Below are 16,544 nucleotides of genomic sequence, written 5' to 3'. Positions count from 1 at the left end.
CTGACTCTTCTCTATTGTATTTGATAATGAGGATAGATTGACTTGATAAGGACGAATATCATTAAATATTTTATGAGTATGTGAATATGATGATGGATTATATTTTGATTGATTGTATATATTGTACTATTGAAAAAAAGACTACACTGTTTACTGTGGCACTATATTTTCAAAAAATTGACAAATTTCGACCATATTATCGCATAATTATTGAATTTAAAAAAGTGGATATTTTGGCCATTTTTTGGAAAAAATCCCTGTACTCTGGGAAATTTTCGAAAAATAGGTAAATTTCAACCCTTTTATTTTTTGACATAACTAGTTACTATGGCACTATAAGATGATGATAACACAATATATGCACATATATAGCAATATTATCGCATAATTATTGAATTTAAAGAAGTGGATATTTTCGCAATTTTTTTGAAAAATCCCTGTACTATAGGACATGGAACTTTTAAAAAAATTGGCAAATTTCGACCCTTTTATTTTTTGACCTAACTAGTTACTATGGCACTATAAGTTGATAATAATGCAATATATGCACATATATAGCAATATTATCGTATAATTATTGAATTTAAAAAAGTGGATATTTTGGCCATTTTTTGGAAAAAATCCCTGTACTCTGGGAAATTTTCGAAAAATAGGTAAATTTCAACCCTTTTATTTTTTGACATAACTAGTTACTATGGCACTATAAGATGATGATAACACAATATATGCGCATATATAGCCATATTATCGCATAATTATTGAATTTTAAAAAGTTGATTGTCACTACTGTTTAAACATAGTGGACACACACAACATAGTTATTTAAAAACACTTTATTCTTCCAACTTCATAGTTTCCAAAACAATAAAGTCTTCTTCTTTGATAAATTTTAACTGAAAAAATTAATTACAAACTTAGTTTTTATAAGAAATTTAATAAATAAAAATGTAGTACATAAATATAACATGGTTAGTGGCTTGTTTACAGTGGAACCCTGTTTTCACCTTTAACAAAATTGGACAGTAAAAAGATTTAAGATTTAATATGACGGCAAAATAATGTATCATAATGAATCCCGCTATATACAGTAGTATCAGCTTGTATTATTATGTAAGCAAGTATGTATATATAAATTTGCAGGCACATGCATATATATTATATAAATTACTTTATATATTTAACTACCTTTAAATACTGTAGAGTTTAGCATTAAATATTTAATAGCATATATACAGAGTGCTTTCAATCTGATGGCCTAAAGTACGATCTATACATATTGTGGCGTTGGTCTGGACTTAAAATCTGCCAAAAATGTGTTGAGAAATAAAGTGAGGTTAACATGCCTAAGAATAAGGTGCCAAGACTGTTGAAAACCAAAGCACCCATACGTTCTACTTCTATACCAATAAGCCCTTATGGGTCAACTATATATACTAATAAATACCAACATCTACACATGCATACCAATTTAATAAAAATTAAAAACATTATTATTATTATTGTTATTATTATGTTTTATACATAGTATAATAAATTAAAAAGGAGAAAAAAAGAATTTTATTGAAGGTTGCAATATTATTAAATGATTAACAAATAGTTTTCAATCATTAATAATATATGCAAGATTAGAGACAGGCTTAGTGTTCATTATTGCATGTGATGTAAAATAAATAAATAATAAATATAATAAAAATTTAGAACAAATAAAAGAAAAATTGTTCTCATATTAAATAAATAATATAAATAATTTGTTTTAAGTTTCTGTTAAAATGATTAAATAACCTATGCATGAAATAGGTTGTTGTTAGCATAGACATAATGAAGGCTTAATCAAATGAAGTTTTAGGAATCATTTGATTTGATACAACCTAGGAATTACGCATATTTCATTGCCTCGATCTCGAATTTGGCAAAAATGTAGCCAAGTGAGGATGCACCATCTCATTGAGATAACGTGTTCCTAGGTCAAAGGTCGTCGCAAATCAAAACTGTCTTAGTATTATTTGCTTCTTCATGTGACGTATCACTTATCAATGCCTCATTGCAATCAATGCTTGAAACACTTTGACAATGGATTTCCATCGCCGCGTCATCATCATTATCGTCATCATCATTATCATCATCGTCTGCCGATTCAACATCAGAGTCTTTGGATTCAATCAAATGCTCAACTGGCGTGTCATTAAGGTTAGCGCAAACATATGTGGAAACATCAAACTGAACAAGAACAAGAAAAAAAACAATGTGAAGAAAAAAACAATAACAGGTGTTAAGCTCTACACTATCAAACTAGTTTGACAAAAAAGTGTGATGTACCCAAATATGGTAGTAATATGCCCAAATATGGTAGTCATATGCCCAAATATGGTAGTCATATGCCCAATTATGGTAGTGATATGACATCATTATTTCCAAATATGGGCACATCACATTTTGTTATCACATAGTTTGATAAACAGAGCATTAGAGATAAAGTAGTTTTCTACAAACCATGGCAATCAATATCAACGGTGCAAATTTTAAAAATGAACAATGTGAGAAAAACTGTAACATGTGTTAATATAACATTGGGTGAGTTCAGGCAGGGAGGTATTCTCTGGTTCAGGCGTAGCTATTTACCTTGGTAAATTGGTTTCATTGGTCAATTATTAACATTGATGGGTAGGTCACCTACTGACCCAGTTAAACTGAGCCTAAACGTATTAACCTTTCCTTATAAAAGTTTTCAATAGAATCTATAGAACATTTTATAGAGCTCTATGGTGTTTATATAAAAGTACAACAACATATTCCTATAGAATTTATTTAGAATATATAGAATGGTTCTTCTGTTTCTTATAATTTTATAGAATTCTTTTTTCTTTTATAGAATTTAGATATGGTATTAAAGCTCTGTCTACACTATCAAACTAGTGGGACAAAAAAGTGGGATGTGCTCAAATATGGTAGTGATATGATATGGGCACATCACATTTCTTTGTCAAATAAAGTTTGATAGTGTAGACAGAGCTTTATATTTTGTTTATTGACAAACAAAATCTAGAAATTTAGAATACTAAAATTTAATGATAAAGGTGCACATATTAACATTATGTTAGTTAGTAATGAAAAAAATTATATTAGTAAAAACAAATTAAAATTATATACATATGGTGATGAGTTACAAATTTCTATTCGTTGTTTTTAAGAAATTTGAAATCATATCCGTTTTGAGAACATAAAACTTCTCTAATTTATGTTGCTTCTTTTTTGGTTCTAAGCAAATATATCCTGATCACTAGTGTAACTTTCTTGACTAGAAAAGTTGACTTCTTGTGAGTTTTGATGTGATTGGGTGTGACTATGATGACTAATAGTGTCTAAGTCCTGTGAGTTTTGATGTGATTGGCTGTGACTATGATGACTAATAGTGTCTAAGTCTTGTGAATTTTGATGTGATTGGCTGTGACTATGGTGATCTATAGTATCTATACTTGCACTATTACTAGCAACACTACCAGACAGTGGTAGGGATGACAACACCACTTCACTACCATCTGTCGACAATTGGCTACCTACGGATTCAACATGTTTCTTGCTAACAATGACTAACTTATTATTTTCATCTTTCACTATAGAGTGTTGTATACTCTCCTCAGAAGTCTCAATGCAATGAAAGTTCAACATTCTCTTAATTTTAGATTTTTCCACATCTACCAGTGTGTCACCACGTTTCTGCCATGCTTTATGTTTATTCAAGCATGCCGGTGCAGATGAACACAGATTTTGATAGGACTCTTCTGGATAATAATTAATACAAGGCTGTCCTAATGACCAAGCACTAGAGACAATAAAATCACACGGAGGACTTTCAACAGCATTTCTACTACAACTACCACTGTCAGTAGAACACTCACTACAACTACAGGAAGTAGAACAACTGCTACTCCGTGATATACTAGCACTACTTTCACTGCTTATATGCAAGGATGATCGTAAATATTTTAATGATTCTTCTATACTAGGACCTCCAATTGAATTTGTACTTGTTGTACAAGTTGTAGAACTGCAACTGGCGTCGGAATACTCACTACTGCAACTCGCTACACTACAAGAACTAGTCCAAGTGCTCGCTATACTAGCTCTACTTTCACTACTCTGATAACTCCCAATACTACTATACTGTCCAATGTTACTAACAGGGCTATACTGATAACTATCATTAATACTAATATTGCCAACAGAACTGTACTGAGAACTCTCCTCTTCTGCGTAACTTTCTTGAGGTGAAAATTCTTTTGTGATAATTAATTCTTTTCTACAAGAAGGCTCTACATTATTTTCCTGTGTTACTACTACTTTGTTTTTCTCAACATTTACTGTTAAATCTTCACTATGAGAAAATGAACGATTATGAATGCTACTAATGTTTCTACCTTGCTTAGTCTCTGTTGCTAGTTCTTTCTTACTAGACACTAAATCATCTTCTTGGTGTTCTACCTTGCTATCTATAATAATTATCTCATCTTCTTGATGTTCTACCTCACTATTTATAATAACTATCTCATCTTCAAATGATTCTACGTTATAATATTCTTCATAGCCTACATCTTCCTCCTCGTCGGAGTCTATATTCCCTAACCATGCTGGGTAAACATCCTAGAGTGGAAAGCAGGTAAAAACTGTTTGTACAGGGCGAGTCTATAAAATGTAATATAGTGCGATTCTTGGGAAAAAAGAAATAAATGTATAAATACCTGTTTAGTAACCATGGAGTCAGCCATGATCTTGAACTTGATTTGTAGTCGTTGAAGAATATGCTTAACCTTTGACATTGATGGATAATTAGGCGACACTTTGATTTTAGTGTTGATGCGGTGTAACTTGTCTGCAAGTTTATACAAATCACTCTTTGAAGAAACACAAAGAACAGAATTCAAATAATGTACACAATATTAAACATGAATACATTATTTGTATACAATTATACACTACTGTAAGTAGTATACAGATAATGAATGTTTATGGTGAGAATATTTCATGCATTTATTAAATATTCTCTTATACTACTATAATTACTGTACATTTAACGATTAACATAAATCTTTTGTCTGCACTATCAAACTAGTTTGACAGCAAAAGTGTGATGTGCCCAAATATAGTAGTGAAATGCCTAAATATGATAGTGATATGACATAATATGGGCATATCACATGTTTTTGTCACATAAAATGTAGACAGTGCTTTACATTTTAAACCTTAACTGAATAAAGTTGTCCCATTGATGGTTTCCTACACTCAGAAAGATTGTGATGATACTGTACATACTGTATACTGCCAATAGGGTTGGTGAAATTCAGTCCAAAATACGCAGAATGTTTTCCAAAATACGTCAAGTTGAGGGCGCTATACTAATCCAAAATACACGAGTCTTTCCAAAATACGTCGACTTGAGGGCGCTATTCATTTTCCAAAATACGCGATTTGTCCAAAATACGTCAACTTGAGGGCGTTAGTAATTTTCCAAAATATGTCAACTTGAGGCCACTATTAATTTTCTAAATTTGAAAATTATCCAACTATTATCTGCTATCAGTCCAAAATAAACAGAATTTTTCCAAAATACGTCAACTTGAGGGCGCTATACTAAATACAAAATACGCGAGTCTTTCCAAAATACGTCAACTTGAGTTATCCAACTTAAAACAACTTTTGTAGCGCTATTAATTTTCTACAATAAGAAAGTTATCCGACATACCCTCCAACTTGAAGGCACAGTTTTCCAAAATACGCAAATTTTCCCAAAAAATATTCGAACCTTCAAAACGCGAGGCTGTTTTAAAAATTACTATAAAGGATTGTATCTTCAACATTGAAAAGATGAACCATTTTGGTAAGTTTTAAGTTCAGTTTGTATCATATTAGATAATAGTTCTTGTAGTACGGTAGTCCATTGCCAATATATCAATATTTGTTGTATGTTAGGATCTTCTGCTTGATATGCAGATGTGCTAACCATTAGACCACTGGCGCTTTCATGGTATAGTTCAAAGCCGATCTGATAGCGACTCTTTATATTCTCGGCGTGGTCCGGCGGAAAAGCACTAGTCCCTTAATTGTATGCACGCGCACCAGAGATCAAATTGATACGCCCCATCTTATATATATATATATATTATTTATTGTGAAAAATTAAGGTGCAGTTGTGACTCTAAACTAGTCACCTCTTTTTTCCCCTTCTCGTATTCATCATTTCATTTCAGGTATTTTTTAACAATTAAACACCCTAAAGTAAAGGTAATCATATGTATATAACATAATATAAAAACATTTTTATTTTGCCGTTTTCGCGTAAAAAACGATTACTTACTACTTATATAACCAAATATTAATATTATTTTAAACATTTTAACACTAATGGGTTTTAATTATTATTACTATACTTTTCATCAAGATTGAAGATGATATTATAGTTCAGTTTGAGGATCATAATAATGTTACATTTAGATCTCTCTCGCTTAGCCGAACCATTTTGAACTTTAACTAACTGTTTTAACTATGGGTATTTTGCCGTTTTCGTGTAAAAAAATAACTAACTAATTATTGATATTATTTTAATTACAATACCATATTCTTTTTATTATTATATATTATATGAAATAACTATTATGTTAGATTTCAGATTAGGTGACTTGTATAAGACCATAAGTACATTAAATTGAAAGCGATGTTGGGCTATCGAGCTCGGGAAAAATATCAATTTTGTAGATCACCATATATAATACATAACACATCACCTATGACTATACTTGTACATGCTGTTTTTGTAGCCGGTTTATGCCTCATTTCTAGCTACGTACGTGCATGCAATCGTACATCGTTCCGACATTATTATATTATAGGCACTGTCTATTGACTGATGTTGGCACATATTTGTTTTTATTCAGTAATAAATGATTACATTGAAAAATAATAATTGGCTACTATATGACATTTTATTTACAAAAAATTCTGCCTTCCAATAATTTCATTTATAACTAAAATGTACTTGTTTGTTTTACCCTAAGAAACTTTTTTACATTAAATTGTAATTTTACCTTACACTCTCAATATGACACATTTTGGACAAATCGCGTATTTTGGAAAATGAATAGCGCCCTCAAGTTAACGTATTTTGGACAATTCGCGTATTTTGGAAAATGAATAGCACCCTCAAGTCGACGTATTTTGGAAAGACACGCGTATTTTGGATTAGTATAGCGCCCTCAACTTGACGTATTTTGGAAAAAATTCTGCGTATTTTGGACTGATGTTCACCAACCCGACTCTATACTGCTAGCCTTCAAATCAACAACTTAAATTTAAATATCATTGTTTATCATCATTGTTACCTTCTCATTACCAGGAAGCTTCTCATTACCAATGCATGTATTCACTATCACAATCAGGCTGTATAGTTGATAATAGTCTGTCTTCTCTGTTAGATGGATTGAATTTAATATAGGAAATAAATGAAACACCTGCAGTAAAAAAAAACACAAATTTTTATTTATTTTTTTGTATTTAACCTCATTTATAGAGGGTGACGTGAGCCTAAACAGTGTATGCTGACAATCAAGGGCCTTATATTAACCTCATTTATAGAGGGTGATGTGAGCCTAAAGAGTGTATGCTGACAATCAAGGGCCTTATATTAACCTCATTTATAGAGGGTGATGTGAGCCTAAAGAGTGTATGCTGACAATCAAGGGCCTTATATTAACCTCATTTATAGAGGGTTACGTGAGCCTAAACAGTGTATGCTGACAATCAAGGGCCTTATATTAACCTCATTTATAGAGGGTGATGTGAGCCTAAAGAGTGTATGCTGACAATCAAGGGCCTTATATTATAAACATATAAAGCAAACATATATGGAAAAAACTAAGAATGAAAGAGTCAATAATACTTATTTATAACATGGGATGTAGCCAATCATATGCGTTGAAATGAGTCACGTGTGCGCTTTTATTTTTTCACTATCATGCACTGTAGTGCAAAAAGTGTGCAGCAAAAAGGCACAACGGCTGCGCCTCGTGCATGTCGCATCATTTTAAATACCACAAGTGTGCTAAATCTCCACTAACGCACTCTGACTTGTGCATTATTTGTTTAATATTACACTGTTAGTTCTTGTCTTGGAAAAGTTTACATTGAGACTCAAATTGATATCCACAACCTAGTGGCTGAATGTGTGCAATCTCTTGGCCAACATGTTGTTCAATTTCCTCACAGCATTTCATATCCAGCTCTACTGTTCAATATTTAACAACAAACAATGCTAAGTGCATACTTACTCTAAGTTCCTCACTTGTTAGATATTCATTTTTTATTTTTACACTTCCAGCAGGCCTGTCCTCACTCATCAATTTAAGGATGGCATAATAACTGAAATAAAAAATAAGAAAAGTGGAAAACCTAAAGCTTGTCCCACATAGAATCTGTATCCATCCTGAGCAGAAACTGTGTGTGAATGGTCATAAGGAGTAACATATATTCTATAATTTTAATACCATTACCGTTCGTCTGTGTAAATTAGCCTTTACAGGTGTAACTAGATGTGGGGTGATCAAGAGAGATGTGGGTGTATAATTAATTCCTACCTTAGAAGACGTCTAATGCTCCGCCCTCTATCGGTGAACGTTGGAAACAAGTCGACAAGGTGAACCAAATTGTGATGATGAGTAGTTAAACCTGGCAGAACCCGACATAATTCTTTGCACTGACATAAAAAAGATTAATTTAAATTAATTAAAGAATACCACAACATAGTACTTTTATATTGGATTGATGTATGTTTTAATAAATCTTATTTTTGTAAATTTTAATTTCATCAAATGTATGCTGTAATTGTTTTGTTTGTTTTACTATATTTCTTTCTAGAAAAAACAATTTTTCCATGTACACCTTTTTATGTATGTAACAAATAAAGATTGAATGAATTAATCAATTCATTATGAGAAACACTATACCTTTGAGGACCAAGATTGTTGGGAAAATGCATCTATTATTGAGGATGAGCAGAGCATAAAATCTTCACCAAGTGTGTCGCTATTAAAGTGAAATTAAGAAAATAGATATTTTAATAAGTAGCTAACTACCACATCTTAAATCAAGAAAACTGGTATTGAAACATTTGCAACATTACTTTGTGAACTAAAATGATTACATACTCTTTTGCTTTTGTTTCCAAGGCAACACGACAAACAAGCCCAACCAACTGCATCAATTCATCTTCAGTGTAAAATACAGGTCTGAAATCATAGCCAACTATGTTAATCAATAGATAATTTGATCATGTACAGAGAAGTGTATGAAAGAAGTATACATTAATAGAATTATTAGGTAATTAGGTTTTTTGACTACTGATGGTGGGTTCGAATCTAATGTGTCGCACTGCTTGTATCTAGATAACAAGCTTGTATCTGGATAACAAGCTTGTATCTGGATAACAAGCTTGTATCTGGATAACAAGCTTGTATCTGGATAACAAGCTTGTATCTGGATAACAAGCTTGTATCTGGATAACAAGCTTGTATCTGGATAACAAGCTTGTATCTGGATAACAAGCTTGTATCTGGATAACAAGCTTGTATCTGGATAACAAGCTTGTATCTGGATAACAAGCTTGTATCTGGATAACAAGCTTGTATCTGGATAACAAGCTTGTATCTGGATAACAAGCTTGTATCTGGATAACAAGCTTGTATCTGGATAACAAGCTTGTATCTGGATAACAAGCTTGTTATTTTGTTTGATATTTAAATCTTTAGCTGGTCTTGTTGTAAACAAGAGTGTGATTAAATACATTTTTAAAAAATACATGAATCTGTCCACCCAGGTGTACAAATGGGTACCTAGTAAGGTCAAGACACAACTTTGCATTGATTACTGTCTGCAGTATCGGAGTATGTTTACATGTGTGCATGTTTGATCCAAAAATGGCCAGGGTAATAATATATACAGCGCTTAGAGGTTCCACAACATTAGGTGTTTTATAAATCCAGGATATTATTATTATTATTATCAAAATGAAATATTTCTATTTACTTACTGCTTGTACTTCTCTCTTAAGAGCATACCATGTGTGATGATCTTCATCACATGGTTCAATCCAACCGTTGGAAAGGATCTCTTTGTCGTCCAACTTTGATTCTTTGTTGAATTCTCCGTTCCTTCCTCAACCATATTCTCTTTACCTTTCCCACTTTCATTTCTAAATACAAAAAGAAGTAGTTTTAAATGATAATTTACTCTAATTCAATTCCTGTTTGAAATGCTTTTTATTTAGTAATACAGCTTTTGATGTTTGTAAATTTGTCTAAAGCTCTGTCTACACTATCAAACTTTATGTGACAAAAAATGTAATGTGCTCATATATGGATATGATGATGTCATATCACTACCATATTTGAGCATATCACTACCATATTTGGGCACACCACACTTTTTTTGTCAAAGTAGTTTGATAGTGTAGACAGAGCCTAAGATCTTCTTCCATCCATCCATCCATCATCCCATAAAACAAAGTGTTAACTTACACAACTTCATTGAGAGTGAATGATGGTTCCAAGCCAGGAGCAGGAAATAACCCCTCAAATGAAGCACCTATGAAACAACAAATTAACAAAACCAATTAATAATTACAAAAATCATAGTAAAATAGAATTTAGAAAGATAATATTTTTCACATCATATTCAGTATATGATTTGGGAAAGTATTTCAGTTAAAATTTAAATATGCACACAAAAAAAAGAAATAAGTAAAACAATAAATGGCTTACCATAATTTAATAAAACTCTTGTAATCTGTTTAAGTGTTGGTAGCCAGACTCTACTTTGATTAAATCTGATTGAGTTGTTCATCAAAGACCACATTGTCCTAAACGCTTGCATGATGGTGTGAACCTTACCATGGATAGACACTATACAAAACAACAAAATAATAATAATAAGGTGCTTCTTTTTTTCCCCGAAAACGTCTCATAAGCTAGAATGCTAAATTATTGAAATTTGTATTGAAGTACTTTTAGGGTGTTTAGAAAATCATGATAAAAGATCAAGATTAAAGAATACACAGTTACTCACTGAAATAAAATATCCAAAGCATAAGACTATCCTGGCATGGTTTAACCAGATGAGCCTCAACAAGTAGACAGGAATCAATCACACCAACCAGATTATCTGAAATTAATCACATATATATTATTTGTACTGTATATAAAAGCTTCTAGTCCATTTGATTAGTGTACATACACTTTGATTGTAAAACAAAATGTATGCTAAACCTATGACTTTGAATTAAGAGATAGTGTAGAAAGTGCAAGTTTGTCTTTTATTGCTTAATCTTTCATCATTTAATCTTTAAAAAAAAAATTGTTGTTATACCTGGGGAGGCTTTCCACAAGAGATCGTCTGTTGCCTTTCCTCTGACTGGGATGAAGCCGCAGTCAGCCAAGCGTAACGTGGATGGAAAAGAAAATATCTGAAAAGACAATCAGTTTTGAAAAGTCATGGATTGGAACTGAGGCTCCTGGAATGGTTAGGAAAACATTCCACAAATTACAGATAAATAGATGCCATAAATGAAAAGACAGCAATCCTCAATCAAGGAGAAACGTAAGACAAGACAAACAGTAGTGGACTGGAATAAAATACCTGAGTACAACCAAGAAGGCACATGAATACATAAAAGATAGAGTGAGTAGCTGGTAAATTAATTTGAGTGAAATATCAATAAATGCTAAAATAAATTAGAATGGAGTTTTTTATGTTCTTTGTTATCAGTAATTGCACTTAATTTAAAAATCTGTAGCTATTTGATATAAGCTTTCATGATATCCATGGCAACTAATGGTGCATTTGTTGTTGCTATAGCAATTGGTGTAGAGTAAAGTAAGGATACTTACATTACCAAGTTGGTTAAGATTGAAAATCTCGTCTCCAGGATACATATCTGGCATATGATTGGTTGGATTGGCAAACTATAAAACACGTAAAAACTAAATAATGCTATGGCATAATAAAAAGTGCTTATTTCACTAATGACAAAACCAAGTGAATGTTAAATAGCATATAGAGAGTATGACTATGATTACTTATTGGTAAACTCTGTACTCTAGTGTAGTTAAGGAATATTCCATTTATTTTTCCAATTCTTTTTATAGCTTGTAAATTTTGACTGACACTTCCCATTATTTCATACCTAACAAATTGTGTCGTTATGTATGTATGTATTTTAATATTTTAATAAAGTTCACTTCTTTAAAGTTATTAATGCACATAGCGCCATGAGCGTCACTTGGGTGGAGGATGCCAGTGCTACATTGTCATTTATCATTATTAATGATACATTACATTATCTAGTTTTCTCTTATGATCTGGTAGAATATAATTTGATGTGGAGTCATCAAGGTTGTCAGCTTCATCCATCAAATTGGTCTTCAAATCCCCCTGTAAGTCTTCAGTCATTTTCTGTAGCTCAGCATTTTTCAACTCCTAAAGGAAATGCATTAACTATCTACATTAATAATTGTTTTATTTTTAAGATCTGTCTACACTATCAAACAAAAAAGTGTGATGTACCCAAATATTGTAGTGATATGCTTAAATATGTCCATATATGGGCACAACACATTTTTTTTCTCACATAAAATTTAGTGAAGACAGAACTTTATTGTACTGAGGGACCTCTTCAGAACAAGACCACATGTTTCAGAAAAGAACAAAATTAAGGTTGAGGATGTGTCGACATCACTTTAGTTGTTATGCTGTGTTTTTTGTGTACAATGCATCTAAATGTGTTCAAAATAATGATTTTGTCATTTGAAAGAGTAGTATAGAAATAATAATAGTAATGAAAAATGATATAAAGCTTACATTTTTCTGTTTATTCTGCACCATGGAGTCCAAGGATAATTTAAATCTGTCTGGTTCTGGTTCAGTTTCATTTATAGAGTTGTTATACAGAGAATCACTCTGAAAGGAAAGAAGCAAAGCATACTCATTTTGAACATCTTCTATAATTCTAATACTCATTCAGTACACAACTAAAAAGTACATCTCAAGTTTGTAAATATTGTAAATGTTGTATTCCATACCAGGCTGTCTTGAGAGAAGGAGATCTCAATTTCTGTTGTATTTTCCAATTTTGACCTGAAATTAAAATATTTAAAAATTTATAAAACACAGAGAAACACAGTATAGTAAACTACTGTAGATGCAAATACTACTAATTAATATTTGATATGTTATTTAAAATGATTTTAAAAAAATAAGCGTATATTGTTGGAAGCACAGAGTGCAAAATTACAAAAACAGTCTGATATAATAAATGGAAAGAAGAAATATCCATGTTAGGTAGTTGAAGCAACTATGACCTATACACAATATTTTAGAATTTTAACTCCGTCTACACTATCAAACTTTATGATAAAAAATGTGATGTGTCCATATATGGACATGATGATATCATATCACTATCATATTTAAGCAAATCACTACCATTATTGGGCGCAATTTTTGTTTTGTCAAAGTTTGATAGTGTAGAAAGAGCTTTAGTTTAACAAGTTAACTGAACAATTCAGTTAACTAAATAACTGAAATGAAAATACCTTTTAGTATCATTTCCTAAAAATAGAGATGGTTCTGGTAAATCATCATCGTCATCATCACTGCTAATAATATCCAATGAATCATCTTTCTCCTTTGTGATTGGTTGATGAGTATCAGGAACACTTCCAGGGTCACATGGTATTGGTTCAAGTTCAGATTTTATCTGCATAATGGAACTAGCACTTGTAGAAACTTTTTCTTTTAATTTTTTAAAGTTTAATAGATTTATTTTACAAAGGTTCTTTTTTGGGGAGTTGTTTTTAGGAGGTGAATCTTGTGACGTCTCATTTTGTGTTTGACTTGGCGAGACTGTAACGGATGATCTAAAACGATCAAATAGTCCAAATTCTTCTCTCTTTTTGTCTGCAGGGTTTTGAATGGTGTCTTGAGGAACCTCAGTGTTATCAGCTGGTGGTGGTAAATCATGACAGAGTGTTTCACTGGTGTCCATGAATATTTCTTCCAACCTCTCATTTACAATTGACTGAATCTCTTCATTATTTGAAAAACTTTGGAAAAGTGATCTTCTTTCTGAAAAGAAAAATTGTTGCCCTTTTAGTGGTCAACATTGCCTGATCTAATTTCATGTTAGATTAATGCAAATTTTATTTCATGATACTGATAGATTAATGCACATTTTCTGCAAGATTAATCCAAATTAAATGTTAGATAATTAATGAAAATTGAATGTTAGATAATTAATGCAAATTTCATGTTACGGTATATTATAATGTTCAAATAGCAAAAACATTGGGAAACTTTTTATTGTATTGAACATACCTGTATTATCATGCTCACTAGTTTCTTGTTCTTCACTAAGTTTTATTGTTTCTGAAGCAATATTCAATTTGTTCAAACATATCTTTAGCATTCCTTTTTGGCGAAGCTTTACTTGTACTTCTGGTACAATAACCAATTGTTCTTTCCTCTTAGTGCAAGTATCAAGTAATTTCTTGGGCGATTCATGCACTTTTTTTTTTTTTGGACTGGCACTGTTACTTCTTTGAAGAACTTTGTTTGTAGCAGTGGTACTATTATCCTGTTTGTGAACATGATCCTGTTGTGATAGTCTTCGTTGTTTCTTTACATTCTCATTTGCCATTCTCAGTATGTCATCGTAACCAGGCCCAGATTGGTAACGTTTACGATCTATAAACGAACAAGAAACATGTGCGTTCTTTTTGGTTTCGCCAACATTATTGCCACCAGAAATATTGCCACCGACCTCCGATAAAGTATCTGTAGTTTCTTTATTATGCGGTTGATCTTTTATGGGCAATTCATCTTCAGAGTTAGACATAAGGAATTCATCAAGGTTCGGAAAGTATGGGGAAGTTGTCGGGTTAGTTTTTGTCGGCAATAAAACATCCAATTCGGACCCATTGTCACATTTTGAAATATTTACGTTTTGAGGTTTAATTTTAGTCTCTTCACTTTTGACAACTAACGGCCCACTTGTTGGTCTGCTAACTGATTGAGGTGACCCAATTGTTGGTCTGCTAACTGATTGAGGTGACCCGATTGTTGGTCTGCTAACTGATTGAGGTGACCCACTTGTTGGTCTGCTAACTGATTGAGGTGACCCGATTGTTGGTCTGCTAACTGATTGTGGTGGGCCACTTGTTGGTCTGCTAACTGATTGAAGTGAACCAACTGTGTCGCGACTGCTGGGAAACAATCCCGACTTAGTTTGAAACGTTTTTGTGACGGGTGTTGGAAGTAAACCTGGTTTCTCTGGCCGTATTGAACTCGTGTGACCTCCGTCTGCTCTTGTTGGGTCTGTATGTCCCTTGAGGAGCACATCGTGTGGAGTGGGAAGCAACGCTGGCTTTCTCACTTCTTTTGTATTGTTCATAGTATGTATGTAATTCACACCAGGAATGCTATGTCCACCATCTTCACCTCTTTCAGAATTACTTGAGAGACGAACATACTTCCTGATGGGATTTGATCTGACAAAAAACGCAAGAATCTTATTCATAGAATGTAATACCCCAGGAACTTATATTGCACAGTTAATTAGACATAGTCTTACTGTAACTACCTAAGCAATGCTCAGGTCAGTTTACCAACTGTATTAATTATTCATACTCTTCAAGAAGAATGTGCTGTTTTTGTGTTTTGCAATCAATTAATAATAATATAAACAAATCAAGTAGGAATATTCTTAATCTTAGGCCTAGTTTATAAATATCAAAACACCCTTTCTACTACTACTAGCCTACAGTATGCCTAATCATCAGGCTAATGAATGATGATGCGACCATCAAACAACAATTGATAAACATTGAACAATGATGTGGCCAGGTCAGACCTCACTCAATTTATATTTTAAAAATCCCTTTTTACTAGGGTAGGGGGCTAGCCTATTTATATTAGACGATTTTATCGTCAAAACTTACAATAGGCCCAGGCTTTTTGGTTGTTTTCGTTGGCATATGGAACTAGGCCTATGCCTAGGCTTGTCAGATTGAAACGTCCGCCAATGAGACAACCAACAAAACATGCTTCACTGACAACGATTCCTTGGATTGGTCGTCGGGTTAGCTAGGCCTAGCCTACTAAATAGTAGTATTTGAAAAACTTACCCCCACATATTATGCCTTTTCATGGCATAATTATAGTAAATATATTCTATTCGTTTGAATGGGGCCTTTAATTGGCTTACTAGGCATAAAAATGATACCAAAATGTATTTTATGATGATGAGAAATCGAGGGACCACACACCATCATATTTCAGCTCATTCTCTCTAGCTGCTCTAGCAGCTGCTCATCGGCTCCTCTCATCTATCAATTTGTTATGCGCATGCGCACACACAATATACGCGCATCATCTCCTGGCATATAATGCGCGCGCAGCTGCTTTACGCGAATCTTGCGATCGATTGTCCCACCAATGCCCGGCGTATA

General features: G+C 32.6%; 1 protein-coding gene across 1 annotated transcript; it reads right to left on the bottom strand.

The window, feature by feature from the left end:
• Nucleotides 1–864: 864 nt before the first annotated feature.
• Nucleotides 865–16,406, bottom strand: LOC140046114 (uncharacterized). Its single transcript, XM_072090642.1, has 19 exons — nucleotides 16,221–16,406; nucleotides 14,413–15,584; nucleotides 13,632–14,163; nucleotides 13,119–13,173; nucleotides 12,898–12,996; nucleotides 12,376–12,516; nucleotides 11,928–12,002; nucleotides 11,407–11,503; nucleotides 11,107–11,202; nucleotides 10,803–10,943; nucleotides 10,560–10,626; nucleotides 10,073–10,234; nucleotides 9,192–9,272; nucleotides 8,991–9,069; nucleotides 8,622–8,740; nucleotides 8,316–8,406; nucleotides 7,371–7,499; nucleotides 4,737–4,889; nucleotides 865–2,217 (listed from the first exon to the last, which is right to left on the bottom strand). The coding sequence occupies exons 1-19, from the start codon at nucleotides 16,241–16,243 to the stop codon at nucleotides 1,966–1,968; spliced, it is 3,564 nt and encodes a 1,187-aa protein (XP_071946743.1). The 5' UTR covers nucleotides 16,244–16,406; the 3' UTR covers nucleotides 865–1,965.
• Nucleotides 16,407–16,544: the final 138 nt, after the last annotated feature.

The sequence above is a fragment of the Antedon mediterranea genome, chromosome 4 (genome assembly GCF_964355755.1).
Source record: "Antedon mediterranea chromosome 4, ecAntMedi1.1, whole genome shotgun sequence".
Lineage (NCBI taxonomy): Eukaryota > Metazoa > Echinodermata > Crinoidea > Comatulida > Antedonidae > Antedon > Antedon mediterranea.
The sequence above is the reverse complement of the archived record's forward strand: the minus strand, read 5'-3'. Positions and strand labels throughout refer to the sequence as shown.

Bases quoted from the DNA above. Each gene is read 5' to 3' on its own strand.
- LOC140046114 (XM_072090642.1), bottom strand. From the start codon at position 16,243: ATGAAAAGGCATAATATGTGGGG. The intron at 11,504-11,927 runs GTAAGTATCCTT...TTGTCTTTTCAG, and splicing joins ATCTTAACCAACTTGGTAAT to ATATTTTCTTTTCCATCCAC. The intron at 7,500-8,315 runs GTAAGTATGCAC...TTTTTACTGCAG, and splicing joins TAACAAGTGAGGAACTTAGA to GTGTTTCATTTATTTCCTAT.